The sequence below is a fragment of the Varroa jacobsoni genome, unplaced genomic scaffold (assembly GCF_002532875.2).
Source record: "Varroa jacobsoni isolate VJ856 unplaced genomic scaffold, vjacob_1.0 scaffold_1213, whole genome shotgun sequence".
NCBI lineage: Eukaryota > Metazoa > Arthropoda > Arachnida > Mesostigmata > Varroidae > Varroa > Varroa jacobsoni.
The window spans coordinates 2,896-27,534 of record NW_019214115.1 but is presented as its reverse complement, the minus strand read 5'-3'; the positions used below and the strand labels follow the sequence as shown (position 1 = coordinate 27,534).

Here is a 24,639-nt window from a genome sequence, read left to right as displayed (position 1 = left end):
AAACAACAGCGGATTACGATTTATCAGAACGATGTTGGCATGGCCTATATGAAAACCTTAAGCACAGAAAGAGGTAACTATTTCAATAGCAAATTTGCGACACCTGGCAAAAATAGAAAAGGGTAGTTTCATTTTGCCGATCACTTGAAATCATTAAATGCCATACACAAACTGAATAGTGTCACTCTGTATGTAGCAAGCATGTGCACGCGAGATGCGTACTTGTATGTAGGGCCATAAGAGTATAAGCGAAAAGATGTGACCGTTTGACATGTTATTAGTATGTATAACTAATCTGTCTAATCAACTGCAATACTTTCCTTACAATCCTTTACCTTTGATATGTCCATAAAGTAGTGTTGAATTATAAACAAAGTTCATCAGGTAATCGTGAAAGGGCTGCAAATATGTCAATTGCGATTACTAATGCTTTGGTGCCTCCAAAACAAGCCTTTAATATAAGAAAAGTCTTGTTCATTGACTAAGAAAAGTACTTGTTTATTATCGACAGGAGCTGAATTGCATTTACCTGCCCTGCGATAACGAGTCGTGCGCATGGTCGAGCTCTTGTTGAATGAAATGCAGTTCCTCTTCGGTGACTCCGAGAGCGTTCGCAGCGGGGGCCCTTGCGATGGGCTCCGTTTGCCCCTCGAAGTCCGATGTCACCTGAATTGCCGAAGTCGACTTTTTGCAAAGTTCTTGTTTCTGAATATCTATCTATTTACTAACAAAGAGTTCTGAAAAATCGCATGTCCAATTTGTGTAAAATTTGTTGGCGTGTGCTACTAGAGTTACGGGATGCTCCATCTAACTGAGGAGCGTTACCTCTAATCTGGTTTTGTAACTGTATCTAAACAGAGACGGGTACTTCAACACTAAATGTGTTGAATGTGTCTGAAGGTATTCTGGTGGCTGTGTCTATTTGGGATATATACGTTTACCTATAGTATTGCTTTAATTGAAACTGGCTGACCTATCACAAGCTCGCTTTAAAGTTTCTCTTTGCAATTGTGCGAACAGCTAGCTGCTTGATAGCGAGTATTAGCTAGTCGGCGTTGACATGTCGAAGCTTGCAAGAACCTCAGTAAAGTGCCATGACTAGTAATACAACACATTTAAATGTACGTTGTCCTACAATTATACGAGCTTATCCCAAACCATGCTCCGGTTCTCAAGTGGATTCCCAAGCCCGCACTAACTGGCTTCCATAAATCGATGCGTTACTTTGCTGCAAGACGTATGCTTGTCCTTCAGATACCATGTCATTTATCTACTACGATCGAATAATAATTCTGATAAACAAACAGATGAACTTATCTGTAAGTGGCTTCGACTTCCCGATAAAAAGTGCGGCGCCACGATACTTCGGAACATGAACATTGACCGAAATACCCTATAGATACGTACTGCAGATAGCGAATAAGTGAACGATTGTCCCTGCGGCTAACTTGAGCATGAACGACAGGAAAACGACCTGCGGCTGCATCCATCAAAGAACCAGGCCTCAAGCAAACGATGTGTAATACCTCTCGAGGTTTTAGTATTTTCAATTCCCTTTTATATCGATTTCTCAATCATCTGTTTGCACTTTTGCTATGTATGACACGTATTTGAGATCTTTGTAAGCACGCCTTAACATTGTAGCGCTATTCACGTGACAACTCTTCACTTACTTCCCCAACAGTATCTAGTGTTCAATTCGAATGGGCGTTCATCTACCGGGGAATGTTACCGGCGATCGATGTCTATATGATAATGCAGTGCAATCGTTGTCTACCCATTCAGTTTTGAGATACGTGTGGGCCTAGCTTCGGAACTGGACGAGGACACATTTTATCTACTATTAGAAGCCAGCAACAACCCGTAATAGCATTAATGGACCTTAATCTCCGAACATTTACTTTGGTACCTTTGCTAGATAAATGTATTCGTACAATCATAAACAGCCAGTTGAAAAAGCTGGACTTTAGAATGGTGTCTCGATACGTGAACTCGGTATTAAATGTTTTTCGCTACGCCCTTTCTCTAGGAATTTCCTTTCCGGAGCTAACATGATCAGGCGTCCAAGCTACAGATAGCACGATCATGTCAAGACCGATAAGTAACCGTGATGATGCAGTAGCAGCATGCTTGATTAATAAATTTATGTGACGTGGTCCAGGTTCAAAATTGAACGTAAAGATACACTTCGTTTTACGTTGCGGGTCGGCCATATTAATCACTATTTAGCGGCCAGTACTGAGCTCAAACTCAGAATTTTAGTTCAATCGAAATATGAGGAATTTAAGAACCGAAAATTAAAATTAGTGTCTCAATTAGTATGTAGTTCCTTTCACAGGGACAACTTACTAATTGAGCTATCTGCTTGTCTTTGTGTAGTATTAGTAATTGCACCTAAGTGTGGTGGTGGCGTACTGCCAGGTAAAGCTTCTACTAAACAGGTCTTCAGTTAACGTTCATGGTTATTGGTCTTAAATATTCTACATACATCGCATACCCAATCCTCGAGGTCGGACAGAGCCTTAGTATCGTTTTCACCGACCATACACTTTTGGGGAGTGGGCGACTCGACGACATCCTCAATGGAAAACTCGTGTTCTGCGGACTCTACACGGTTCAGTTCCTTCTGGTGCTCCTCCAGTTGATTCTGTTGCTGTTGTTTCTTACTGGTACAACGATTTCTTCCTTCTCCTTTACTAGCATCTTTCCCAGTTCCCGTTTCGCCATTGTTTTTTAGATTGCCATCAAGGCTGTGCACAGGCATAGCTTTGTCGATCTCGCTTTTTGTTTGGTTAGCCGACTGAAGGCTTCCTTTTCGTAGATCTGCTCGTGATCCGTTCTGAGATAATGGGAGAGTCTCGGAAATCGTACGCTGTCCGAACGGCTCTATGTCGGTTTTCTCACATCGGTGTAGTAATGTTTGAATTTGCCTGTTGGAATAGAGAGAGGAAGGCAACATAAAGGTGTATGTAACGCTATTTTAGAGTCGGTCTTTTTAACTGAAAAAATACTCGAACGAATGTTACACCCATGTTCAAAAGATACTAATTGATTTTTACCTGAGCATGATCGAATTATATTTTTGCTTAATCTATGTGCCACACTTGACTATTCGCAGTATGACTTGAAACCTATATTTGTTGAGCTCCACTCTAATCTCGCAGCGTAACTCTTTTCCTTCAATTTTTATCTTTTTGCAACAACAAACTTGCCCTATTTGGTCTTCAATACAAGCCTGTTCAACAGGCTGTCGGCACTTGCAACACGTATTTAGTAGGGCACCTTTGTTGCTTTTCTGTTTTTTTTTTTTATTATCTCCAAGTATTATCGGTACAAGTTTTATTTATGTTCTATGGATGCTTGGAAACAGATCGTGATTAGATTACATCTAATGTTTTTTTGTTGGATCGGAGACACTATAATACACTTCAACGATGATTTGCAGCCTCTTATTTCGATAAAACCAACAGATCTTGTTCTGACTATGAGTAATGATGAGCTCTTAAAACAATTATAGTAGTTTTTTCAGACTTATCATTTACAAAGCCTAAATAAACAACAAAGATAACATAGCGGCGATGTCGTAGCGAACCATAATATAAATGATCGCCAGACCTACCATTAACCCAGATGTAGCATAGCGTATTTATTAACGCAGTTAAAGTTACTCATGTCTACTTACAATATTATAACTTTCCGTATAAATGTAACTGCACTTTTCTTATGACTATAAGCCTATCACAAATAGATGAAATTTGTCATCGAATAGCAAACCATAAATCCTTCGCATATGTCCTGTTTGGACACGTGATGGCACGTAGCTTCCTGATAATTCCTTTTCGAGTTATGATGATCTAATTTAGAATCACGTACTATTCCTCCTAAAACAATTCAACCTCGGATCCACAGACATTCTACCAAAATTTTGATATATCGCTTCATATATACATCAATTCCAAAGGGCTCTCTTTGTGCACCCTATGCAATTTTTGTTCTTTGCATTCATAATTCTCTTTAAAAGTATATATGAGGTACTCTTTGAAATCTGTAGTCGTTCCACATTATCTGGCTTGCTGTAGCGCAAGATGCCTGAATGCTTTCCTCTCGCATATACTTCAGCTCAAGCGTTGCTCGCGATTTCCCATCTGCTACGGCATATTGACAGGTAGCAAGGATTGGATAAAACTTGCCCTTGATTCAGAGATAATCGTTCCTCACGCTTGCTGAGTTCTGCCCGCACGTCTGACCACATCGGCGCCTTCCTCACCGCGACGGTCCGTAAGCCGCTAAAACTATATAGCACCGCACTGAGATGCTAGCGACAAGCTTGAAGGGGCTTTAGCATAGGGCAAAAGTGACGGTGGTTGTGCACGCTAGTTCTCGTGGTCGACGAGGCATGACCTGGCTTTTCACGACACACATGAAGGCCATCCCTTCTAAAGCCTTGCGTTATTGTGGTGACCTTTACCTGCCGGACACTCAACACCGCCACGGTTTTGTTCACTGTCGTTCAGATGTCCCATTTTAAGGGGAGCAGGATAGAACTGGCGTCGTGTACGCCACTCTATAGCAGAGCCATAGGCCAACCAATGTCTGTTAGGGCATTGTCACTCCGATATGATCACCATCCATAGTTTCTGTGTCAATGACAAGCCACTTTAGGGTCAGGAGCGGAATCGTCCCGATATAGAAAAATAATTAACTCGATGGTTATGTGAATTTAGCAAGATGGAAGGTTGAAGGTAAAACCATTCTTCTTATATTTAAGACTAAACAATTTCCGGTATTATTTCGTGTTTTTTTGCTTCATCTTTTGTTCTGTTGGTTGCAGTCGCATAAAAATCATGCCATATTTAAAGCTGATTCACACTATAATGTACTCAATTCTATGTAAGATCATCCGTTGTTCGTGCGAAAAGAACACGTTTTAAAAAGACGATAAGTAGCTCACGTTATCATACTACCGTACTTAATTGAGGTCCGATCACGTGTAACGCAAGTTCGTACATTACTTAATAAAAGTTAAAGAATGAGAAGAAACGTTAAGAAGAATTTAACGTCAAGTCAAAAAATGCTGCTAAATTGATTACAATAAGACTATCCTTTGTACGATTGATCCTATAATTGGGAATTACATCATTAGGTAACCATTTCTTCGAAAATATATAAAACACTGAATTTCCCCCTAAAGATATTAAGGCTTATACCTGCGTTTTGGAAGGGAATAGAACGAATTGAAGGACAACGATCAGTGCGATCTCTGCACTATACATGTCCTAAAAATTCAATAATAACTTCTTGCAGCCTGGAAACATTTATGTGATATAATTTTTTTTTGCAATCATTACCTCGGTAATATACATTATAGGAAAATACTTCTTTCCGCAAAAAAAAACGTTTTTTGGCGATATACTTGGTAATCCATTATATTCTGAAGCTCTGAATCAGTTTGCTGTGTATCGGTGACCGAGTATTTGAAACGAATTTTCATTACTCTGAGCCTTCTACTAGTATGATCAAATTTAATTTGGGACCACGGGAGATCAGACGGGAAAATTCAACGTTTCAAGTAAGTAACATGTTCCCGTCCCTCTACTCGACAGTCGAGTTCTATGTAGAAGCAACATAGGTTTTATGCGAGTCGAAATTAACCAAGAAGATGAGTCACTTTTACGGGGCGGTCACCACATTTCCGTATTTATTACAATACATGTATACGCTTCCACGTATAGTCTAGTATTGCTATTAGTCGTTTCATCCATTTCATTAGAGCCAATGAAAATCTAATCCCATATAAAATTAATAAATAAGTACCAATGTTATTATTAATATCACTGGAGTTGTGGTATTGAAACAGTCATGTTGAAATAAACACACTTATTAAGGACCGAAGTGTGAAGATAGACACTTGAGGAGTTCACTCAGGGGTTCCCTAAATGTTCCAACTGTAACGAAGCAGGGAATTCGGTCAAATCTCTTGAATTCCTCAAACAGATGTGAATGGAAAAATAATCACAAAGAATGAAAGAGAAGATCGCCCCGTACACTACAACAGCAACAAGCCCGACAGGGGGGTAAATCGAACCAAAACAGGCCTCGACAAGACGAGAAAGGTTACCCAAATACGCTGAGATCGAAAGGCAGAAAAGCCCTAGAAAGAAAGAATGAATGAATGAAAACTCCTTCTTTGACATGGCAGCAAAATCTACAATAGTTAAAAACCAACAATTAGACTGCCATCACAGTCATACGCACTGCTTGGATGCAGAAAAAATCCTTAGGTAAAAATAATGAAAACATGATCAGGAACTATATAATTGGTACGACTATTAAGGCAGGAAACACTCCGGTTTTTGTATTGGGATTGTTCAATGCAGCTCCGATCATCTGATGCTGAACACATGTGGATCGAAAGGGCAAAATCCTTACTGATTCGCTTGTTGTGCTCAACTTAATCAATCAACAAAGGCACGACGCTTACCTTCGAGCGACCAAGGGATTTACGTTGCATTGACCTGGCCATGGCACACATTCATAACGCAGACAGAATCACGTGAAGTCTTTTGCTTCACTCGGAGAGAATGGGAAAAGACAGGTTATTGCCTCCACTATATAAGCCGCGCCAGTTACAAGGCTTCACCCCATAATATACAGTACTTCCAGTAACTCTCAGGGAAGTACTGACAGCTGGTAAACGTATAAACACAGGCGAGATTCCTAAGCCAGGCGGAGTTCCGTTAGCGATAGTCGAAGTGCTATTAAAAAAAAATGCTAGACACTAATGGCAAGAATAGCTAACAGGATATTGTTAGAGCGATTAATTCCGCAAATATGAAAGATGGGAGAAGTGGTCCCCCCCCCCCCCGAAAAGAGCGATATATATCTGCTTACCTGTTTACTGGGAGCTTTAGTTAGAGGTTTTAGGCACCTCATCGACATAAGACTGCGAGATATCGCGCAAGAGACTGGTCTGCCCTCAGAGAACCAGTACGGTTTCCGTACTATGTAAGATCACGTCTCGCGGCTACTGACCACGTTTAAGACAAGCAGAACAAGTTAGACACTGAAGCGTGATTAAGACTAAGGACCACCTAACGAAACTCTTCCTTGCAGTCATGTTGAATGTAAAAAATGCGTTCAGCGGCCTACCTTGGAAAACGATCTTCAACTCCATGATTAAATAGAAGATCCTACAATATTTAATAAGGATCATCTCCAGCAACCCAAAAAGTCAAGCATACTCGGGTCTCTCTTCTGAAAGATCGCCTACGATTATTCCTTGCAAAAGAAGCTCTAAAAACTTGGCAATCGCAATCACAGCTTGCTCTTTGGAAGAACTATACGAACGCACAAACGATGCGTTCATCAAAACAGTACCATGGTCTAAAGATGCCGGACATGAGCTACCACCGACCCAGTCAGAGGCGGTCCTCTTAACTGGGGGGAAAAAAAACATAGCCACACGTACGTTAGTTGGTTACGAAGGCAAAAAAGGTTTGGGAGGTAAGCGAAGGCTCTTTGTTGCAGTGGCGAGGCCCATGGCTCCCTGTGGGCACCTGTGTGGACAAGATAGTCTGCAAGCCAAAACCTAACGAAAAAGAAGTCGTTTTGCAAAGACATCACCCCTTACAGAGCCACTTATATTAGATAGGCAGTCTTATTGGGCTCCTGCATATTAAGATCTGAAGACTGGTCCACTGCTATGCGACACACAAGAAGCAACGACACCAATTCTGGCCTTGTAGCTGTTCTCACAGATGATAATATAAGGAGATAAGAATAAGAAATAAAGGAAGTAGACTTACCATGGAGCTTATGATGAAAAAAAGAAGTTTCATCAAAACTGGGCTCGCCAGAATAAGAAAAACAGATGACGCCCAAAGGTTAAGTTTCCGAGGTAAGTGGGAAGACAGCTGTTAGACCCCCGCTTAGGGGATGGCCCATTTGACGCGGTGAAAAACCCAATCAACCTTGACCTAATGACCTAACAGTCTATAGTACTACTAATTCAAGAGCCGGATTGTTGGCGTGACGTATAAGAGTGTCATTAGTAATTAATGGGTAATGGCGGAATAAGGTCTATATTTCTGGGCAGAACTCCACACTCGCCGGCACACTCCGGACACAGACATATATATACGGGTAGCACTAAAGCATTTCAAAAAAACTTGCTTACTTACAAAATAAAAAATATACTAAAGTAGCATTCGCGACCTAAACAACCAGAGTAACGTGATAATCGACGTTTAAGCAGGTTTTGTACTCTAGGAATGGAGTCACTACACAGAGTACGCACAAAAATGTTAGCAAGAAAACTTTTTTGATTTGTCTAATAGGCATCTTTACCTCTTTTGAGGGTGCTGTAACGAACTATCCTTAAAATCAGCGGGAGCAAGGTACCTTTTCTCAAGTAAGATGCAAGACGAACTTAACTACCTACTCGCTGTAGGTTGCCCAAATAGCCCAAGCTATTTGAGCAACTTGTTGATTTAGATGGAAGGCGAACAAAAAGATGCCAGAAGCGTTAAGTTTGACCACCAACGACATCAATCTTGGAATACGAACTCGAACTGAAACATTGCTCATAACGGGTTAGTAAAGCAAAGCAAGCTTCTTCCAATCGTATCCAGGCTTTATTTAACAACAAACTACAAGTAGCAAGTAAAGTATACCGTATAGGTTATATCATTTACTGGTGACTAGAGGGACAAGGAAGCCTTTATGGTTTATGGTGTATGGTCCAATCAGAGTCTAGCTGTTTCATTGGCCACTCGTCAGTTCTATAGGAGATGTATGGCTGCGTACTCAAACAGATCCTTGATTTGCCGCCGCAAGTCAGCGATACATTTTGGACAGAGTAGCAGTGCACGTTATCAATGTTGAAAACGACTTTTGTCTGCCGTACGATTTTAGCTTGAGCGAGGAAAAAGGGTTATACTTAATGCGGGTATCTCGGCTTACGAATGATACCAATAGCAACCCAACCCGATCTAACTAAAAAAACGGTTAACACTTTTTCGGCTTACCTACATATATATATATATCCGTGCATGTGCATGTATAGATATAGTAAGACCAATATGAACAAGGAATTAAACATTCACCTCTAAATGGTTCTAAGCCATTTGAAGGAGGCTGCTAGAACAGGAAAAGCTCGGTGTTTGAGTGCTGGACACATCGTCGTAGGAAAATTCATTCGATCGTATTTTTATTTACAAAGCTCCGCAAGAACGCAATGAAAGTAAACCACTGAAGTAATAGGTCACGACTGATGGAACGTCTATCACACATGACAGTAGTATGCTAATGGAGAAAACACGATGTGCCCCACAGCCTGCGGCCATTGAAGTTGTGCCAGTGACAAGAAACTGTGCATTACGAGACATCGCTGCGAACGATCGATTCGAATCTTCATTTTGCCTTTTCAGACTATCAGCTATTTCGGTCTCTGCAGGACACCCTTAATGGTACTGCTTTAGTTCGAACGAAGCGATGCAAAGATCGCCTGTCAGAACTTTCCAACCAGAAATCCTGCAGTTAGGGAATTCAGAAGAGCATCGATCGAGATGACTATCTTTCATTTATACTATAATATCGAAATACAAAAAAAATGCTGTCCTCAATGCTAGCTTAAAAACAGTCAATAACAAGTTAACTTATTGTATCCAGTAAGATATTGGAGTATAGCGTAGCATGCTCCGTACAAAATGGTAGACGTCAACCCAACGCTTGTTCCGTCACGAAAATACCGGTGCCTACCAACTCACTCTCGAACTTAGGAAATATTGTACAAGTACGTATGTACGCAGTTGGTGGATGAGTGAATGCCAACGGCGACATCGAGCCTTGTATGCCGCGGTAATGGCCCGGCGCGCGACAGCGATAGCGAACCGGACATTGGAGTTGACTGCCAACACGCCGCCTGGCGGACCGAGCCGAGTTGCTTTTCGTTCCGCTGAAGAATACCAATGAGGTCGGTGGCCTGCACCTTGGAAAGGCCGTTCGAGATATTTCAAGGTTGTATCGTCCAATTTTGGATTTTATCAGATCAGAGAAACCGGGGAAATTTTCCAACCATGCTATTTGCTGTGCGTACATACCTGCCTCGATAGAACATAGTGCCAGGTTCTATCGTGTGTTGTACTGCTTACTTCAATAACAGAATCTTACGAAATGCTAACTATTCCAACTTTTGCGCTGATAAGTGACAACTATTAGTAGATCTTTACCTGTACACATTACAGTGGTGTGCAGAGTTAACAATATCCGAGCTATTACTGAAGCCTTTGTTGAACGCAGTCAATGAAACAGAAGATTTTCAATTGCCAAAATGGAATAACAAAAAAAAAGTTCATTTACATTTGAACACTCCAACAACTGTACCATGTGTTATCATTGCAACTAACAAAATGTTCTATTACCCATAATTATATCCGGGTACAGTGACAAACGATGTATATTTAACTGTCAACCTGTACACATCGGATTGGCCTTCTCACCGGAAGCATCATCTGACAACAAGAACTAAGTGTGTAAACTCTGTACAACTATGATTCTGGGCGAGCAGATGGTCAACAAAGGCAAGCAGGAGCCAATTATCGTTTCTTACTTAGGACTTTTATTCGGGTCGGCTATTGTAGAACTATACGACGTCACTTAATAACAACGGATGCCAACTTTGCTTGAAGATATTTTTTTTATAAATTGGCTCTTATAAGCGTTTGGCATTTAGCGATCTTCGAATCGCATGCTGACTATCGGCAGACAGACAAACTTCGATCTAATTATACTTAGCTAGGAATCACTCAGGTGACTCGAAATGCCGTCTTGTTCGACAAATTATAACGCTAATGACGGATCAAAGGACTGTGGGTGAAGCGTTCATGTACTAATCTCGAATTATAAACCTCTAATTATCCACCAAAGCAGTATAATGGGGGCACCGAAGGCAGCAAGGGTCCCGTAACGCGATGTGGCCTTTCACTTACATTATTATTACTGTTATTACTATCATGCAGTAATCGGATTATCATATCCTTGTGGCGACTCTGCTATGTGTCATTTGAATAGGAACTCGCGAACTCTCCTGCGTGCAGGAGCCGCACCTATAGCCGCCCGATCACACTAATAAACTCTGAGAGTGATTTCTCCAAGAAAAATCAAGTTATGAGATAGAAACTTGAAATAGGTCCGCGTGAGCCTCATTCTGACCGCCGCCGTATCAAGGCGGACAGGGATATTTGAGAGAGCAATTGAAAATTAATGGTGAGCAAATTCACTACAAAGCGGACTAGGTAGAACTCCTGAAGATGACGTTAGAGACATACTAATCGTTGAAGGATGCTACTTCATCTTATTCGTAATATACTTCAAATTGGCCTCTATATCGTGCCGTAGACAATATCGTTACTGCAAAGAGTTGAAAAAATAACATATTACAGAGAACAGTCCTGCACGCCTGTACTTATAGCTACTTGTCCTGCAATAATAAAGGGTTCGATAGGACTAGAAGAATTGGAAAACGGTATCCTGCTAGATGATATGTTAATACTATAGATTTACACGTTCCTCTATTCTCTGATTAGCCTCTTTCATAAAACAATACATAGATCTAATTATATACGTGCATAGATGAGTTATAATATCTGTAGAGCGGCTTCCTCCCCACCCCCTCTGCTATCTGAACGAGAACCTATACGCTGCCCCGAGACTGCAATCTGAGACGCAGCTTCTTCACACTCGATCCTAATTGCAGAATCGATTTACGAATCGGATAAATGACCACCAACACTAGTTGTTAAAACTTTTGGGAAGGAAGCGTGAAACGCCATTGGTAATTAACATTTAATTTAAACACGGGGCTTTTTTAAAGCGACGAGGAAGCGAACGTGTGGCAAAAACGTTTGCCCTAAAAGTCTTTCGATATTTGCTTTGGAAAGCTGTATGCTAAATCAGCATCGATAGGCCTATTTCACTCTCCAGAAGCAATTGAAATCTTATTTTTTGTTTATCTGATGGCCTTCAATTTATCTAAGCTTAACCTGTCTCGAAGAACGAAATGCAATTAAAGAAAATCATTCATTTGCATTTTTCTTGAAATTCGGATTTATTTATTGTTTGTAAGGGCGACCGATAATACCGCATATTGAACTACAACAAAGATCTAGTCCAGCTGAAATGGCAGAAGGACCCGGCTTTGAAATAAGCAGTTAAATTAAAAAAATTACGGGGAATTATCGCACTGCTGGTGAACGTCGCATGTCTGAGGTCTTACAATTAATTTTTCAAACCGTTATTTGGAATTGTGAAAAATTTTGAATAGAACAGAAATCACTCACCGATTTGTCGCATGGTGATCCTGTCGAAGGGTCTGTACAGCGGCGTCAATGATTCCGATATCCTTAAGATGAAGGTGAGTGGTGGTAACGATTTCCTCTACCCAATGCCAATGACTGTAAGGTTGCCAGTCGTCTTCACTGCACCACATTATCTCAACGAGATCTTCTTCGGAAGAGCACGAACCCGGATAATCTGCTTGAACGCATCGATCTTGTACGTCCCGTATCGCTGCCTGGAAACCGGACCAACGGAAGATATAAATCACTGACGTTAACGATCTCATGATGTTTCAATGTTTTCCTATTTATCGACATTTTTTACGCTGAGAACGATAATTCGATGCTTCCCTAGTAATTTATTGGTAAAATGGGCCCACACTTGACACAACTGTACACATATACTGCCGCAAAACGTCCATGTATCTAAAATAATGAAGAAAAAGTAGGACATGTATCTATCTGCTTATCACAGCACTCACCCTCAAGCCATCTGCAGAGAAAACTGAAGTATTCACAAAAGTATATACTTGCTGACTTGAAAACCTCTTATCATCATCGTACCGGCATTTTAGCGACAAAAAAACGCTATATTCCCTAGTTGATATAGAATGAATCTTTGTTGTTAACAACATGAAATATGCATCGTTCTGTACGGCAACCGATTAAGGGTCTTGTCAAACCTTAATAACAGAGGTCCAGATAGAAAGGCTAATTTAGGGGATATCTTATAAGGGAGTACGTACACGGCTTCTTCTTTTTGTACACGGCACTTTAATACAGAATGCACACCTGTACGGAGAAAAGAGAACAGTAAGATCTTATAGAAGGGACACGTCGTCAGACTCAACGTTCATCTTGCTAACGTCGGCTCCCAAATTACATCCTTGCTCAAAACAGGAGAACGCTGTCCAGTAACCCTGGAAACTGTGTGAAGCTTAGAAAGGTTACTTTTGGTCTAGGGTAGCTCTTACTTCGCATATCCTTAAATGGGATTGAAAGTTTTGTTCAACAAGAAGCTAAATTTATCTTTGTAAAATAACTTTTAACAACTTAAAAATGACAGCCAGAAAGTTTTATATATAGACTATAGATATATTTTTTATATATAGACCGTTTTATTCATAAAATAATTTGTACGTTTTAGTCACCAAGAATATCTAGATATAAAAATATTTGGTAAAACCGAATTAAAACCCCAACATTGTGTCAGAATATAACACACATTGGGGTAAACCATCTTCTAATGGCGTTACAGCCAAGTGACATAAAAAAGAAGCTCATCCGATGTCACTAGACTAGACTAGACACTACGCAATAGAAAATCGATAAGATGATATATAAATACCATACAATTTGTATGAATAAGCCAAGGCCAAAAATCCTAAACATGAATTATAAAATTAACCTTGAAAAGTAACATCTTGACATGAATTCACACTGCGATGCGGGGGGCTCATGACTTTTTTGTGGCCTTTGAGCCTTGTATATTTTCACAATGTTCCTTATCTCATTTCCAATTTCATCAAATATCTTGAGAAAATATGCTTCAGAAGTTAGCTGCTTCTAAAAAAAACGAACACGGACAAAAACACTAGGGAGCCAAAAATAATTCTTTCGTTTTTTACTTTTATATTCTGAGTGCTTACGATGTTCTGACAACGCGTCTCAAAAAATTCCCATTCTCTCTCCCTTTTGCGCACTCTGAAAATTGCATAAAAAGAGCATAAACATGTATAAGTTTAGGACCTTACGCAGAAATCACAAAAACAAGATAGGGTAAATTTAGTCTCAAAATGCAGCTTAGGCCCGCTAGCAGGTCTCATACAAATACAATTGACCCTGTAGTCCGTATGAAGCAAACTTCAATATTCGTAATTTTAATCAGAGTCTACTATTAGTCCCGTTCGATCAGAAAGCCTCTACGTGAGATAGGGATTCGAAGCTTAAATTCTCAACAGAAATAGAAAAAATATATGATGGTCTTTTTTAAGCTCATATTTTCCTTATATTTCACACTGATTGCCAACGCTGCATTGTCCAATGACGAAAATTACAATCGTCCTCAATGCATAAAATAACGTATTGAAATGGCTAAACTTATTTCCCAGTGAGTTTACTTATTGTACCATCATAAAGCGGGTGGAGCAAAATATAAGGGACAGAGGAAGAAGTAAGCTATAGGAAATACGGCTGGCAAATAGGCCAGTGAGTGAGTGAGTGAGTTCAGCGAATCTCACCGTCGTTAAACGTACAGGCGATACGTCAGAAGACAGTCGCTTTCATTTCAACGACATTTCAATGTTAGTATTGCGCCCGGGCGAACGCAAGCGCTCATGCGGGATGTTACCTAATACTCAAAATAATAAATGTCCTATTCTCTATTCGATGCTTTCGTCGGAACTGTGCATAGGGTGGAAGCGAACCGCGAATGAGCGAACGCCGAAAAGAGATAACTCGAATAGGAAAATCTCGCAGGTGCCCTTGAATATTCAGAAAGCTCCTGGCTACTTGCTTTGAGACAAGAAGGGCAATGATGGCACACATCAATTATACCTTTAATACGGTATAGGAGTCCAGTGTTAACAAGGGCCGTAATACATGAAGGAAGCCACTAGCCAGCTCGAAAGTAGCAAAATAAGCAATGTATCGTCAGAAAGCCTGATCAAGGTCGGATGTCGGAGAGTAGCTTGTGACGTGGATTCAGTCTTGATTTATGGCGCGTCATGGCCTCTGCTCGGCGTCCAGTGGTCCCGTGATAAGGTTTAGTAGTCACACTCTTCTGTATATGATGATCGAACTCACAATCTGCCTGCTCCTAACGGAACGGCAGTTTCGATAACGAAAAAGCAAAACAAAAGTGACAGTCTGGCGTATTTTTCCGAATTTGGTATATGATATTCGAAATTATTCTGTTTTAACGCAAAAGCGGCAAAGATAAATCTAGTTCAGTTGAAAGCTTATACGGTTGAAAGCCTACGCCACTGTTGCGTAATTGGATTCTAGTATCAACAATGGGTAGAGGTATTTCCATGCAAACGTGTAATCAGCTGTCACATATGTGAGCATTTTTTTTTTTGATTTTGGAAGATATCGCCGAATGCCTTTTATTTCACTAAACGTTTCGTAGTTAAGGTAACTTTGCTTTGGTATGAAAAATCATAGATCAATCGAACTAAACCAAATAACACTTACTTACGTTGGTAACTTTGGTTATGATTCTGTGTGTTACCTTGTGGCACCTGCTATGTGTGTTTATTTTTGCTTTTGTAAAGTTTAGATCTAGGGTTAGCTAGAAATAAAGGGGCTGTACTAACTTCCGTTGTTCCTCTAATCTTCGGCCATACGTTTGTACTCGACTAATGAAATTAGATCTAAACGGAAAATTCAATTTGTGTAATAATTTACTTTGTTATAGGAAACTGCGCGTTTCTACTACTAACTTGTTGAGCTTGAATTAGAATCCTAAACGGGCCAATAGTTTACGGGCTTTGCCGACTCATTAAACAATCTATGGTTTCTAGGTTAGATTAACAATTTTTTTTTAATAATAACAATAATACAGTAACCTCTCTTAGGTTACACACAGTGACAACTCGCTTTGATCATGTGATCACATTCAAATAGACGATTGTTTTGTGAATGGGAAAATGCATTTATGTTAATGGAGTGAGACCTGTTTCCTGTAGACGTTCTAAATTCGTTATAAACATTGTGCTCGCTACAAGCTGCAGGCTTTACGTCAAGCCTAACTGCTTGCTGGGAACGAAGGCCGCTTAAAAGCAGAATACGTATGTTCATGGTTTTTCTCGTTCTATTTGCTGCTGCCTACCCCAAAAATTAAAAGAATTGACCGAATAAGAAAGTATCCGGTGCCATCTGTCATACAACCTCCAAAGTTACTTATTTCCCTTTCACTTCAAACCTTCACCCCGAGCTACCTTACTATGGTCCTGTTTCATGACGCCCACAATATTAGCCATGTAGTCGGGCAACTTGTTGTAGATACATTAACCCCTAGGAGAAAAACTGTGTTTACAACAAAGAACATAAGAGTAGTGCCGACTTGATCATTGACCCGGTCGGAGGAAATTGATTCAATTCAGTGTTCCCTATAGCAAACGGTTTCAAATTCAGCATCTATACGACAAAAACGTTTATGACAAGTTCCTATAGACATTCTGTACTATGCTTCTTTCACATCTACTAGTAGCGATCTAGCGATCCGCAGCTGTATATAGCAATGTACCAGTGCATAAATAAGCATGCTTCTTATTTTGCGGACATAATGTTGGATCGTAGATGCGAAGTAGTAAAGCTTCTCCTTTTGCCGAGCGACTCTAAGAGGATTATTAAACTAAGTTGGGCTTTTCAACATATGGTGTATATAAGATAATGCTAGTGAACAGCAAGCGAACGAACGCGCACTTGTTTCAAGCTTTGTGCCTCTAATTAGAAGTCGGCACCAGCCGGTACGAGCTCAATGTTGACCCATACTTAATCAAATCTCTATCCAGCAAGTTTGTCTAATGGCAGAAAACGTTGCGTACGTCTTCATTCCCAACTTCCGAAGAGTTCCTTTCGGCGTATTGTAAATCCAATATCTCTATCCAAAACGGCTAGCTCAATCGAGTACCAGCTAATACTTGGGGGTTCCAGGTATTCGCCAAAGGTTATAACAGATCGCAACGGATATGCTATATATGAGTATAGTTCTATTTGTTCGAAGCTATAATCTGTTTTGGCATACCTGGGTTTCGGCGTTGCACATGATGGCACTGGGCTTAGTCTGTCCGAGCGTAAAAGGCCGATCGCCTGTGCCGGGGTTCCAATCTGCTGTCACCCTCGGCGGCTCCCCCTTTGGTTGAACCTTACTCGCCCCACAGCCCATCCTCGCAAGATCCACTCAGCACAACATGAGACAGAACGACGGCCAAGCACGTACATGCACAACTCGTCGTCACCTCCTATCGTTAAGGGCTACGTCTTCAAAATCAGGAGGTCTTTGACACAGCACTTGGGCGTCTTGAGAAACGCCAATCGTCGTCCTTACCAAAGGTGCACGTCGGTATACAAACTTTTACTGCTATCTGTACATTAGGAACGTCATTGCTGGTAGTAGTAGTATTATAAAAATTGCTGAGCGAGCAAAAGCGAATCCGGAGTTCTTTTAAAAGACACAAATATAAATGAAAATGGGTCCGTATTTGGTCCTCACTGGGAAGCCTTCCATGAGAAGGTTGAAATTTTGGTGCATTGCAGAAAATTGCAATGTCATGCACTCAGCCAGACCGGCTGGTATTGCGGCCATAGTGACACGCCATGGGGTCCCGTGTGAGCTTCAATCGGCAAGCAGTGGGGAGCACAGTACTTCATTACATGTTTCTCCTAGTAGCAGCGTTAGAGACGCCTAGGTAGTTAGTCAGCGGTAGTGCTAGTCCGAAGTCAATAGCTCAACGCAACCTTCAGGCCGATACCAGCATCATTAAGCATATGATCCGGTAGCTAGCTGAAACACGTAGCATGCTCGGACAGATGTCGTGTGCCTCTCGAACTTGTTAAATGTCTGACCTGCAACCCTGTGGCGGGCACCCAACGCGAGCTGCATGGCCAAATCAGTGAGAAAGGGCGATGATGCTGTCCCTCTCCTTTGGATCTCCTGTAGTTCTTGTTAAGTCGTATGGTGCACACCCGTCCACTGTACACGCTAGCGGACACCTACGGTTCTCTCTCTTCGCGTCTCCTCTTTCTCTCTCGCTGTCCTTCATCCACTCGGTCTCTATGTTCGTTGGCCTCACTTCGTAATTGAGCAAATGAAGCAAGATGGGTCATACGTTATAGAAAACATATTGTTAGATATAGAGGTAGCCGTATGCGTTTCGTCTTCCACCTGCACTCAACTTGCCTTCAAGAAGACACAGTCACGAGTAACTATCGCACGAGCACTATCAGGCGGCGCTCGCCACGCAAAAGCGCACGTCAATGTCGACCACAGCTGTAACTCCCAGACTACACACTTGACACAGCCTTTATTACGTTCGCCATTCCTGCAAGCAACTATATGTCGATGATGGTGAACCAGATGCAACTACTGGCGCTATTCTAACTGTTCCGCTAGCCTAGAGTGTTGTGCTCTTTTATGTATGGCAATACGACGCACCATCAAAAGTCCATGATAGGGAAGTCGAATCCTTGAATCGTTTCTGTTCCGCTCGTTTTCCAGCCTTTCGACTCGACGGAAAGAACGAGTGACCGTTCGGCTACCCTCTTTAGATAACTGCATTCGCTGTAAATAGATTTTCTCGTTCATGGTGGCGACACGGAGACTGGTAGGAACGGTGAGAAGCAATCAAACTAAAACACCCTGTTTCTTTACAGAACACCTTCTACGCCACGTTGCCTGAGGCTAGTATCCTTGCGCTGTCCAACGTAGGCCGGCGGCCGAGGTGCTCCACAAACTCGGAGCGTCTGAAGTAGAAGTCCAACAACCGAATCAGCTAACGAATCTTTTTCTCTATTTAAGCTTCTAAATGGGCAGCGTTACGACTGGAATCGACCATTATTAAGCTTTGTCGCAGTGAGTGAAACTCTGTAGATGCTCAAATGGCATGAACTATTAATACAGTTGTGTCATACCAGTACACTGCGCAGATATACGTAAGTAAATGAAAAAAATACATCAATGAAGCCAATTTTAACCGGGGCAAGCTTCGGTCCTTCGCACAATGACTCATCATTTATGGGTTTCTCGTATTTAAATTCTACAGCGGTGAAATTCCCGTGGCATCTGCACCGTCCGTTTTGATGAATGTGAGAGACGAGCACAAAATTGGATTTCAGTCAGTCTCTATATATATATATATATATGTATATATATACACCTCGTACCTATGACTATATAAAACATTCCATCAGAGCATTTTGTTCAAGTTGGACAAGATCTTTGGCAGCAAAGAATTTTAGATAAATAAAAAATATCAAATATGCCCAAAATAAATACCAATCTAGCCTCTATAAGTAAATTTATGACAAGTGTTATCTGTTGAACGCCTGGTTGAAATACGTCGTGCTCGCATAAAAACATTCAGCTGATTTGGCAGGTGGCCTTCATTGTCAAAAATATCAATAATATTGCTAGACGATTGATTTTTCATTTACATAGATCAACTCAGGTCAGTTGTGCACGAGAGGCTTTGGAAACATTCAGGTTTTGATTGAAATCGTTTAAGGAATGGCTTCTCAGGAAGATTTCAAGAACTAGACGGATAAATAAGTTCGTTCGCTTTACGTAACTTAACCAAACTGGCTGTAACATGGGAATTTTATTTACCAATACTGCACCTTCTTAATCATTTGTTTTTTTTTTTTTGTACAGCTTATAAGAAATCCGCTATACTTGATTAGCTCTTTGCATAACCCTTTCTCATAACATTCTAATTTAATATAGCAGCTAATTGAAAAATTGTAGTCTGTTATAAAGAGAAGTAGTTCCACGTTTGCTTGCTAGAACACACTAGTAAGCGTAAACTTACTTCTTCAAATAAGCGGTATTTTTCGATATACGAAAAAAATACGCTTTTCGAAAGAATGCCCTTCAAAGAGAACCCATTAAACATATGAACGATGACAACGGGCTACGATCTATGTTATCTCAAACATTGATTATGAATGAGACGTAAGGAGGAAAGACGAAAATTTGCCGAAGCAGAGATAGTCTATTTCTATCCTCAGTCAAAATGGCTAAGCGCAAGCGTAATATCTCGCGTGCTGCTAATGTCGGCATTTTGTGATCATTTCATATTGGTGCCTATTGGACTGGTAGCAGAAATAGCTAGAAATATTACTACTGCTGCTGCCGCCAGTGCCGTTATAGGGCTCAAACGGCCAAAGTCACGTTTCATGGCCCCTCGAATTGCGCAGCAGTCGAACTCGAGATGACTTGCCTTCGGGAGCCCTTGCGGCCAGATCGGCTGATCAACGTCCTTCAACACACAGCATATAGATAGTGCGATGACCTTCATCTACATTGAATGAGATCCGATGTTTGAATTAGCGCAGTCCTCAAATTTACACTGGTGGAAACCACTGATCAGGAAAACGATTATACAGATGGAGATAGGAGACCGAAACGCTAACATGCACGTCTTTTGGAAATGGCAACTGAAACGAACGTACTAAGCAGATAATAAGCATCGAGGTTGTATCGTCAAAATTTGTGTATCATCCGGGGGTAGTGGTGCCGACAAACCTTGTCTCCCTTTTGTTGCTATCCGCCCATTGAGCGGCTTTATGTCAATTGGTAGACTAACATTCAGATGTACAAGCTCTGAATTTTGGCAGTGAATGCTTCCTTTATTGCATAATCTTAATGGAATGTTTGTAGGGTGTTAGGTGATCGCGAGGGGCTTAAGGGAAGTATTTATGTGCTCATGTGATAATTGGTACACGCATGCACCGTCTAACGGTGCTTTGTGCATAAGGCGTTCAATTCATTTTTTTTATTTATGAGCGCGCACAAAACATTTCAGTGCTTTGAGCGATTCTAACGAAGCTAACGCCTTGTAAGACCTACCTATTTCAACTATATGTATATAGACACACACACACACGCATATATATATATATATATATATAGAAAAAAAAGGAAGTCCTCGCTTAATACATGGAAAACATCACATTTTTATCCCTGTAAATGTACGTCTAATTCCAGTGATTCCAACCTCTGGTTCATGTTGGCGTACAGACGCTACTCCTTACCACCGCTGACCTTTTGCGCAAAAATCGGTCTTTGTGGCCGCGTAGCGTTCGATACTGTTGTTGAAATGCAGCATTAATCCGTAATTCCTTGTTGGATTTAAAGAGTTAATGTAGATGGTACAGCTTCAGCCTCGGTTTTATTGTCTGTCGGCCAACTTTTCTCGGAAGTTTTTTCAAATGATTTTCATCAGACTCAGACGGTTAACTTCTTACTTAATCTACTGGGTATTAGTTGGGTAGCAGATACCACTTTTAAGCTTAAACCATTTTTGACGAGTTTACTGTACGAAAGGCAAATTGTTCCAATTACGTTTTAGTAGACATCTTTACTAAATCATTTCTTTTCACCTAGAACATCCACGTTTGAGGAGCTCGAGGTGCGTCCAAAACGCTGTACCGTTATAGCACGCTGATAGAGTAAACGGAACCCTTTTAAACTGTGTAGCAAAAATGAATAATAAGTTATAGCAGGTAATAAGAATAAGCATCTTTGAAGCGCGCGATCTTTTTTTCCAGCCAATAGAAAATAACAAACTAAGTTACTATAAAGATGAACCATAAATGGCCAAATAAAGGAAATCATACATCCAGATAAAGCGAAAACGTATTTATAAGTATAGTAAATGTAATTATTTTTGAGCCTACTTAATTTTAATAATACTAATGAATTTAACGTGCAAATTAATTAACATTTCGAGCCTACCTGCTTGACGAAGGTAGAATTTTTTTTATCTCTCGAACTCAGGTACGGCTAAACCCATCTAACTGAATAAAGAGAACACTGGCAATTAGCCGCGAAGGACTGTTTGTTGAACTTTCGGTTTGAAGCCTGGTTCACAGAACCCTTCCCCAGAAGGCTTTCAGTTGAGATACAAGCGCTGAGGGCCTGATGTCAAATAATCGAATAATGTTAATCTTGAAAGGTTTGATATTTTTAGCTATTGAAGGCTATTGAACAGCTGAGAAACCTCCGCCATAAGATGTGGGTCTTAAGAACTGCTTGCAGAACAAAGAACCAGTGTTGTATTAATGTACATAGGAAACCGTCTCATATAAAAACAAAAAAAAATCATTTTTAGAAGTATATACTGCATCTAATAACGCCTACGGTTTGGTTGTTCCTATTGCTTCGCAGGCATTGTTGCCTATCGATGCTGGGCGGTTGCAGCCCTTACAAAAAATAACTGCACCATAGATATTTAGATTCGGCTTGCCCACGCTCCTTTCCTGTAGTAGTTTGCTATAGTGCCGAAAATTGATTTTTCGCTTGTTCTTTGAAATAGCTAGATATAACTTTGTGCTCGTCTCGGCATGGGCTGTATATCAAAAAAAAAAAAAAAAAATACATAGGCTTAGTGTAAACCTGACATGTTTCCAGCACCATGCATTTAGGTCACCGGAGTTCGAATCTCTCATCCAGCTCTCAAATCGTATAGTCGCCATGTGCCGCCACTAACAACTGCACGCTCACTCTAATTCATTTTGTCTATTTAATCATCATTAAAAAAACAGTGGATAGTTGCACGTTGTTCGCGCGCCATACAGAATCAAATAAGGAAAAGTAATGTTATAGTTAGCGGTCCAACTAAAGTTAATACCTAACAAGCAGCGGCCTAATTAAAAATAAGATTTTTGCGTTGGAATCTCTAATTTTGTTGGTTCAAGTCTTCTTCAAAATTGGACAACAGTAGTCAATTTCGAAGATACTAAGTAAGGATAATCATTACAGTTACATTGCTATGCTATCTTTGTACCGGTTCTTCATTGATGACCTCACCATCATTCGTGCATATCGACATCAGCCATAGTGCCAAGCGCTCGTAGAGAACGCCACCAACCAGCCTACAACTAGAGAAATACATATCCTACCTGTCACTGACAGCGGTAGCGTTTTTCTAAGTGTTGTTATCGGCACGAAAACATTAAGTCGAACGCTACTTGTATGTGACAACGAAAATCTTAACGAGACAACAACTCCACTGACATGACGCTTCTAAAAGAGTCTACAAAATTGTTACTATTTGAAGCGGTTCGAAAAGCCAAGGACGCCGCCGGAGGTAAGGCCACACTTCTATTTCTCGTCTTCTTCCAGACCGATATCGGAAACTAACTAATGCTTACACACGGATTAAATAAGAAAACCTGAATGATGCTCTCGCCTGGAGCGAAACAGAGGGAGGGAGGCAGAGAGAGAGAGAGAGGAAGGGAGGGAGAGAGAGAGAGAGGAGGGGAGAGTTGCACTAAGAGAGCGTCTAATTGGCGGGAAGTTTGTTGAGGTGACAATGCGAACAAGACATCATCTTGGAGCCGCATGAACAGCTCAACTGACCTGCTATAAATATATAGCTAATCGTCGGTACATATTGGAAACTGGATTCCTCGTTAGTGCGCTAACTGGATGCGTCAGAGGCCGCAAAATGTTTCTCGTTCCCCTGCCTTTGCTTTGGTGGAGTGAATAATCTCTGGTAGAGTAGGATAGAATGTTCATGGCGAAATTTAATGTCGAATCTTAACTGATTATGGTAAATTAGGTAGAAATATAGTTGAATTACATCCCCTCTAAAACACTCTGATCTTAATAAACGAAATATGTTTGCGCTGTGACATAAGCTATGGCGTGGCGCTCCCTGGGTTGCTTAAAACGTCAATTGTCGGCAAACGCGTGACCGCCAGAGAATAACTGGGAAACGCTGGTCTAAACATTCGTCGCCTACTTGTTCGCCCTACATTTTTCAAGTTACACCAATTTTTAACGTTAGAAAATAGATAAAACATGTTTCGAAATAAAAATACTACAACAAATATACGGCCGTTTATATTAATTGTCCAATCATAGTAAAGGTCTAGCGTTTGAGAAGTTTAGTTTACGAACTGCCTTTAGACGTTGTTAAGAACCTGTTATTCAAACAATAAATTGAGTGGCTGTATTTGAAAATATAGTTCTTTCATAGCAAGTTCTAGAATCTTTCACATTGATTTGTGGCTCCGTAACGGAATGAGTAACGTGTCTGACTATAACTGATAGTCCCTACCACCTGTTGTGAGCGCATCGGCTTGTGAGTAAAGCACCGCGCAAAAAAAATTCAGTTATTCAATGTGTGTGTGTAATAGCTAACGTTGCGATCTTAATAAATAAATGCAGAATTTTAAATGTGCACTTTTGTTAAGCCTATTTAATTAAGCCTAATTAAGTAGGAACGAAATAAGCTCAGTGTTTCGATATTCTTCTGATTTCAGTACGGAGCCGTTTCAGTAATATCTACCCCGACGTCAAGCAAAATCGATCAGAGTAAGCCAAGTTCTTCGCTATAGTCGCAGGGATGTTGGCACTACCCGCAGCAGCCCGTACGTGTACAGGGGAGGCTTGTGCCAGCATGATACAAGTGAATGACAGATATTTCATTATCTAATTAATGTAAATATATATGATCATACATAATCGATCTATTGACATTATATTCTTGTGTACTTATATATAATATATGCATTTCACACATTTTATTTCTGCCTAACGTCGATTTCGGCCTGCCAGGAAAATTGCACTCGG

At 40.7% G+C, this 24,639-nt stretch overlaps 2 protein-coding genes across 8 annotated transcripts in view; one reads left to right on the top strand and one right to left on the bottom strand.

Annotated features, from left to right (window-relative positions):
• LOC111267708 (uncharacterized) overlaps window positions 1–17,897 on the bottom strand; it is a 28,827-nt gene extending 10,930 nt beyond the window's left edge. For 5 of the 6 annotated variants that reach the window (XR_015313929.1, XR_015313930.1, XM_022846127.2 and 2 more), the window contains exons 1-4: window positions 17,086–17,897; window positions 12,339–12,571; window positions 2,489–2,930; window positions 530–666 (exon numbers count right to left, since the gene is read on the bottom strand). Coding sequence is in view for 4 of the 6 variants with exons in the window: in XM_022846127.2 (XP_022701862.1) it covers window positions 530–666; window positions 2,489–2,930; window positions 12,339–12,571; window positions 17,086–17,226 (953 nt within the window). In the remaining 2 variants the exon portion in view is untranslated. The remainder of the gene's footprint in view (window positions 1–529; window positions 667–2,488; window positions 2,931–12,338; window positions 12,572–17,085) is intronic. The other variant, XM_022846126.2, reaches the window with a different exon arrangement.
• Window positions 17,898–23,012: 5,115 nt separating this feature from the next.
• LOC111267709 (putative serine/threonine-protein kinase DDB_G0277449) overlaps window positions 23,013–24,639 on the top strand; it is a 4,513-nt gene continuing 2,886 nt past the window's right edge. Inside the window, exons 1-2 of one of the 2 annotated variants that reach the window (XM_022846129.2) lie at window positions 23,013–23,149; window positions 24,330–24,381. In XM_022846129.2, the coding sequence (XP_022701864.1) occupies window positions 23,077–23,149; window positions 24,330–24,381 (125 nt within the window). In that variant the 5' untranslated portion in view covers window positions 23,013–23,076. Of the gene's footprint in view, window positions 23,150–24,329; window positions 24,508–24,639 lie in introns of both variants that reach the window. The other variant, XM_022846130.2, reaches the window with a different exon arrangement.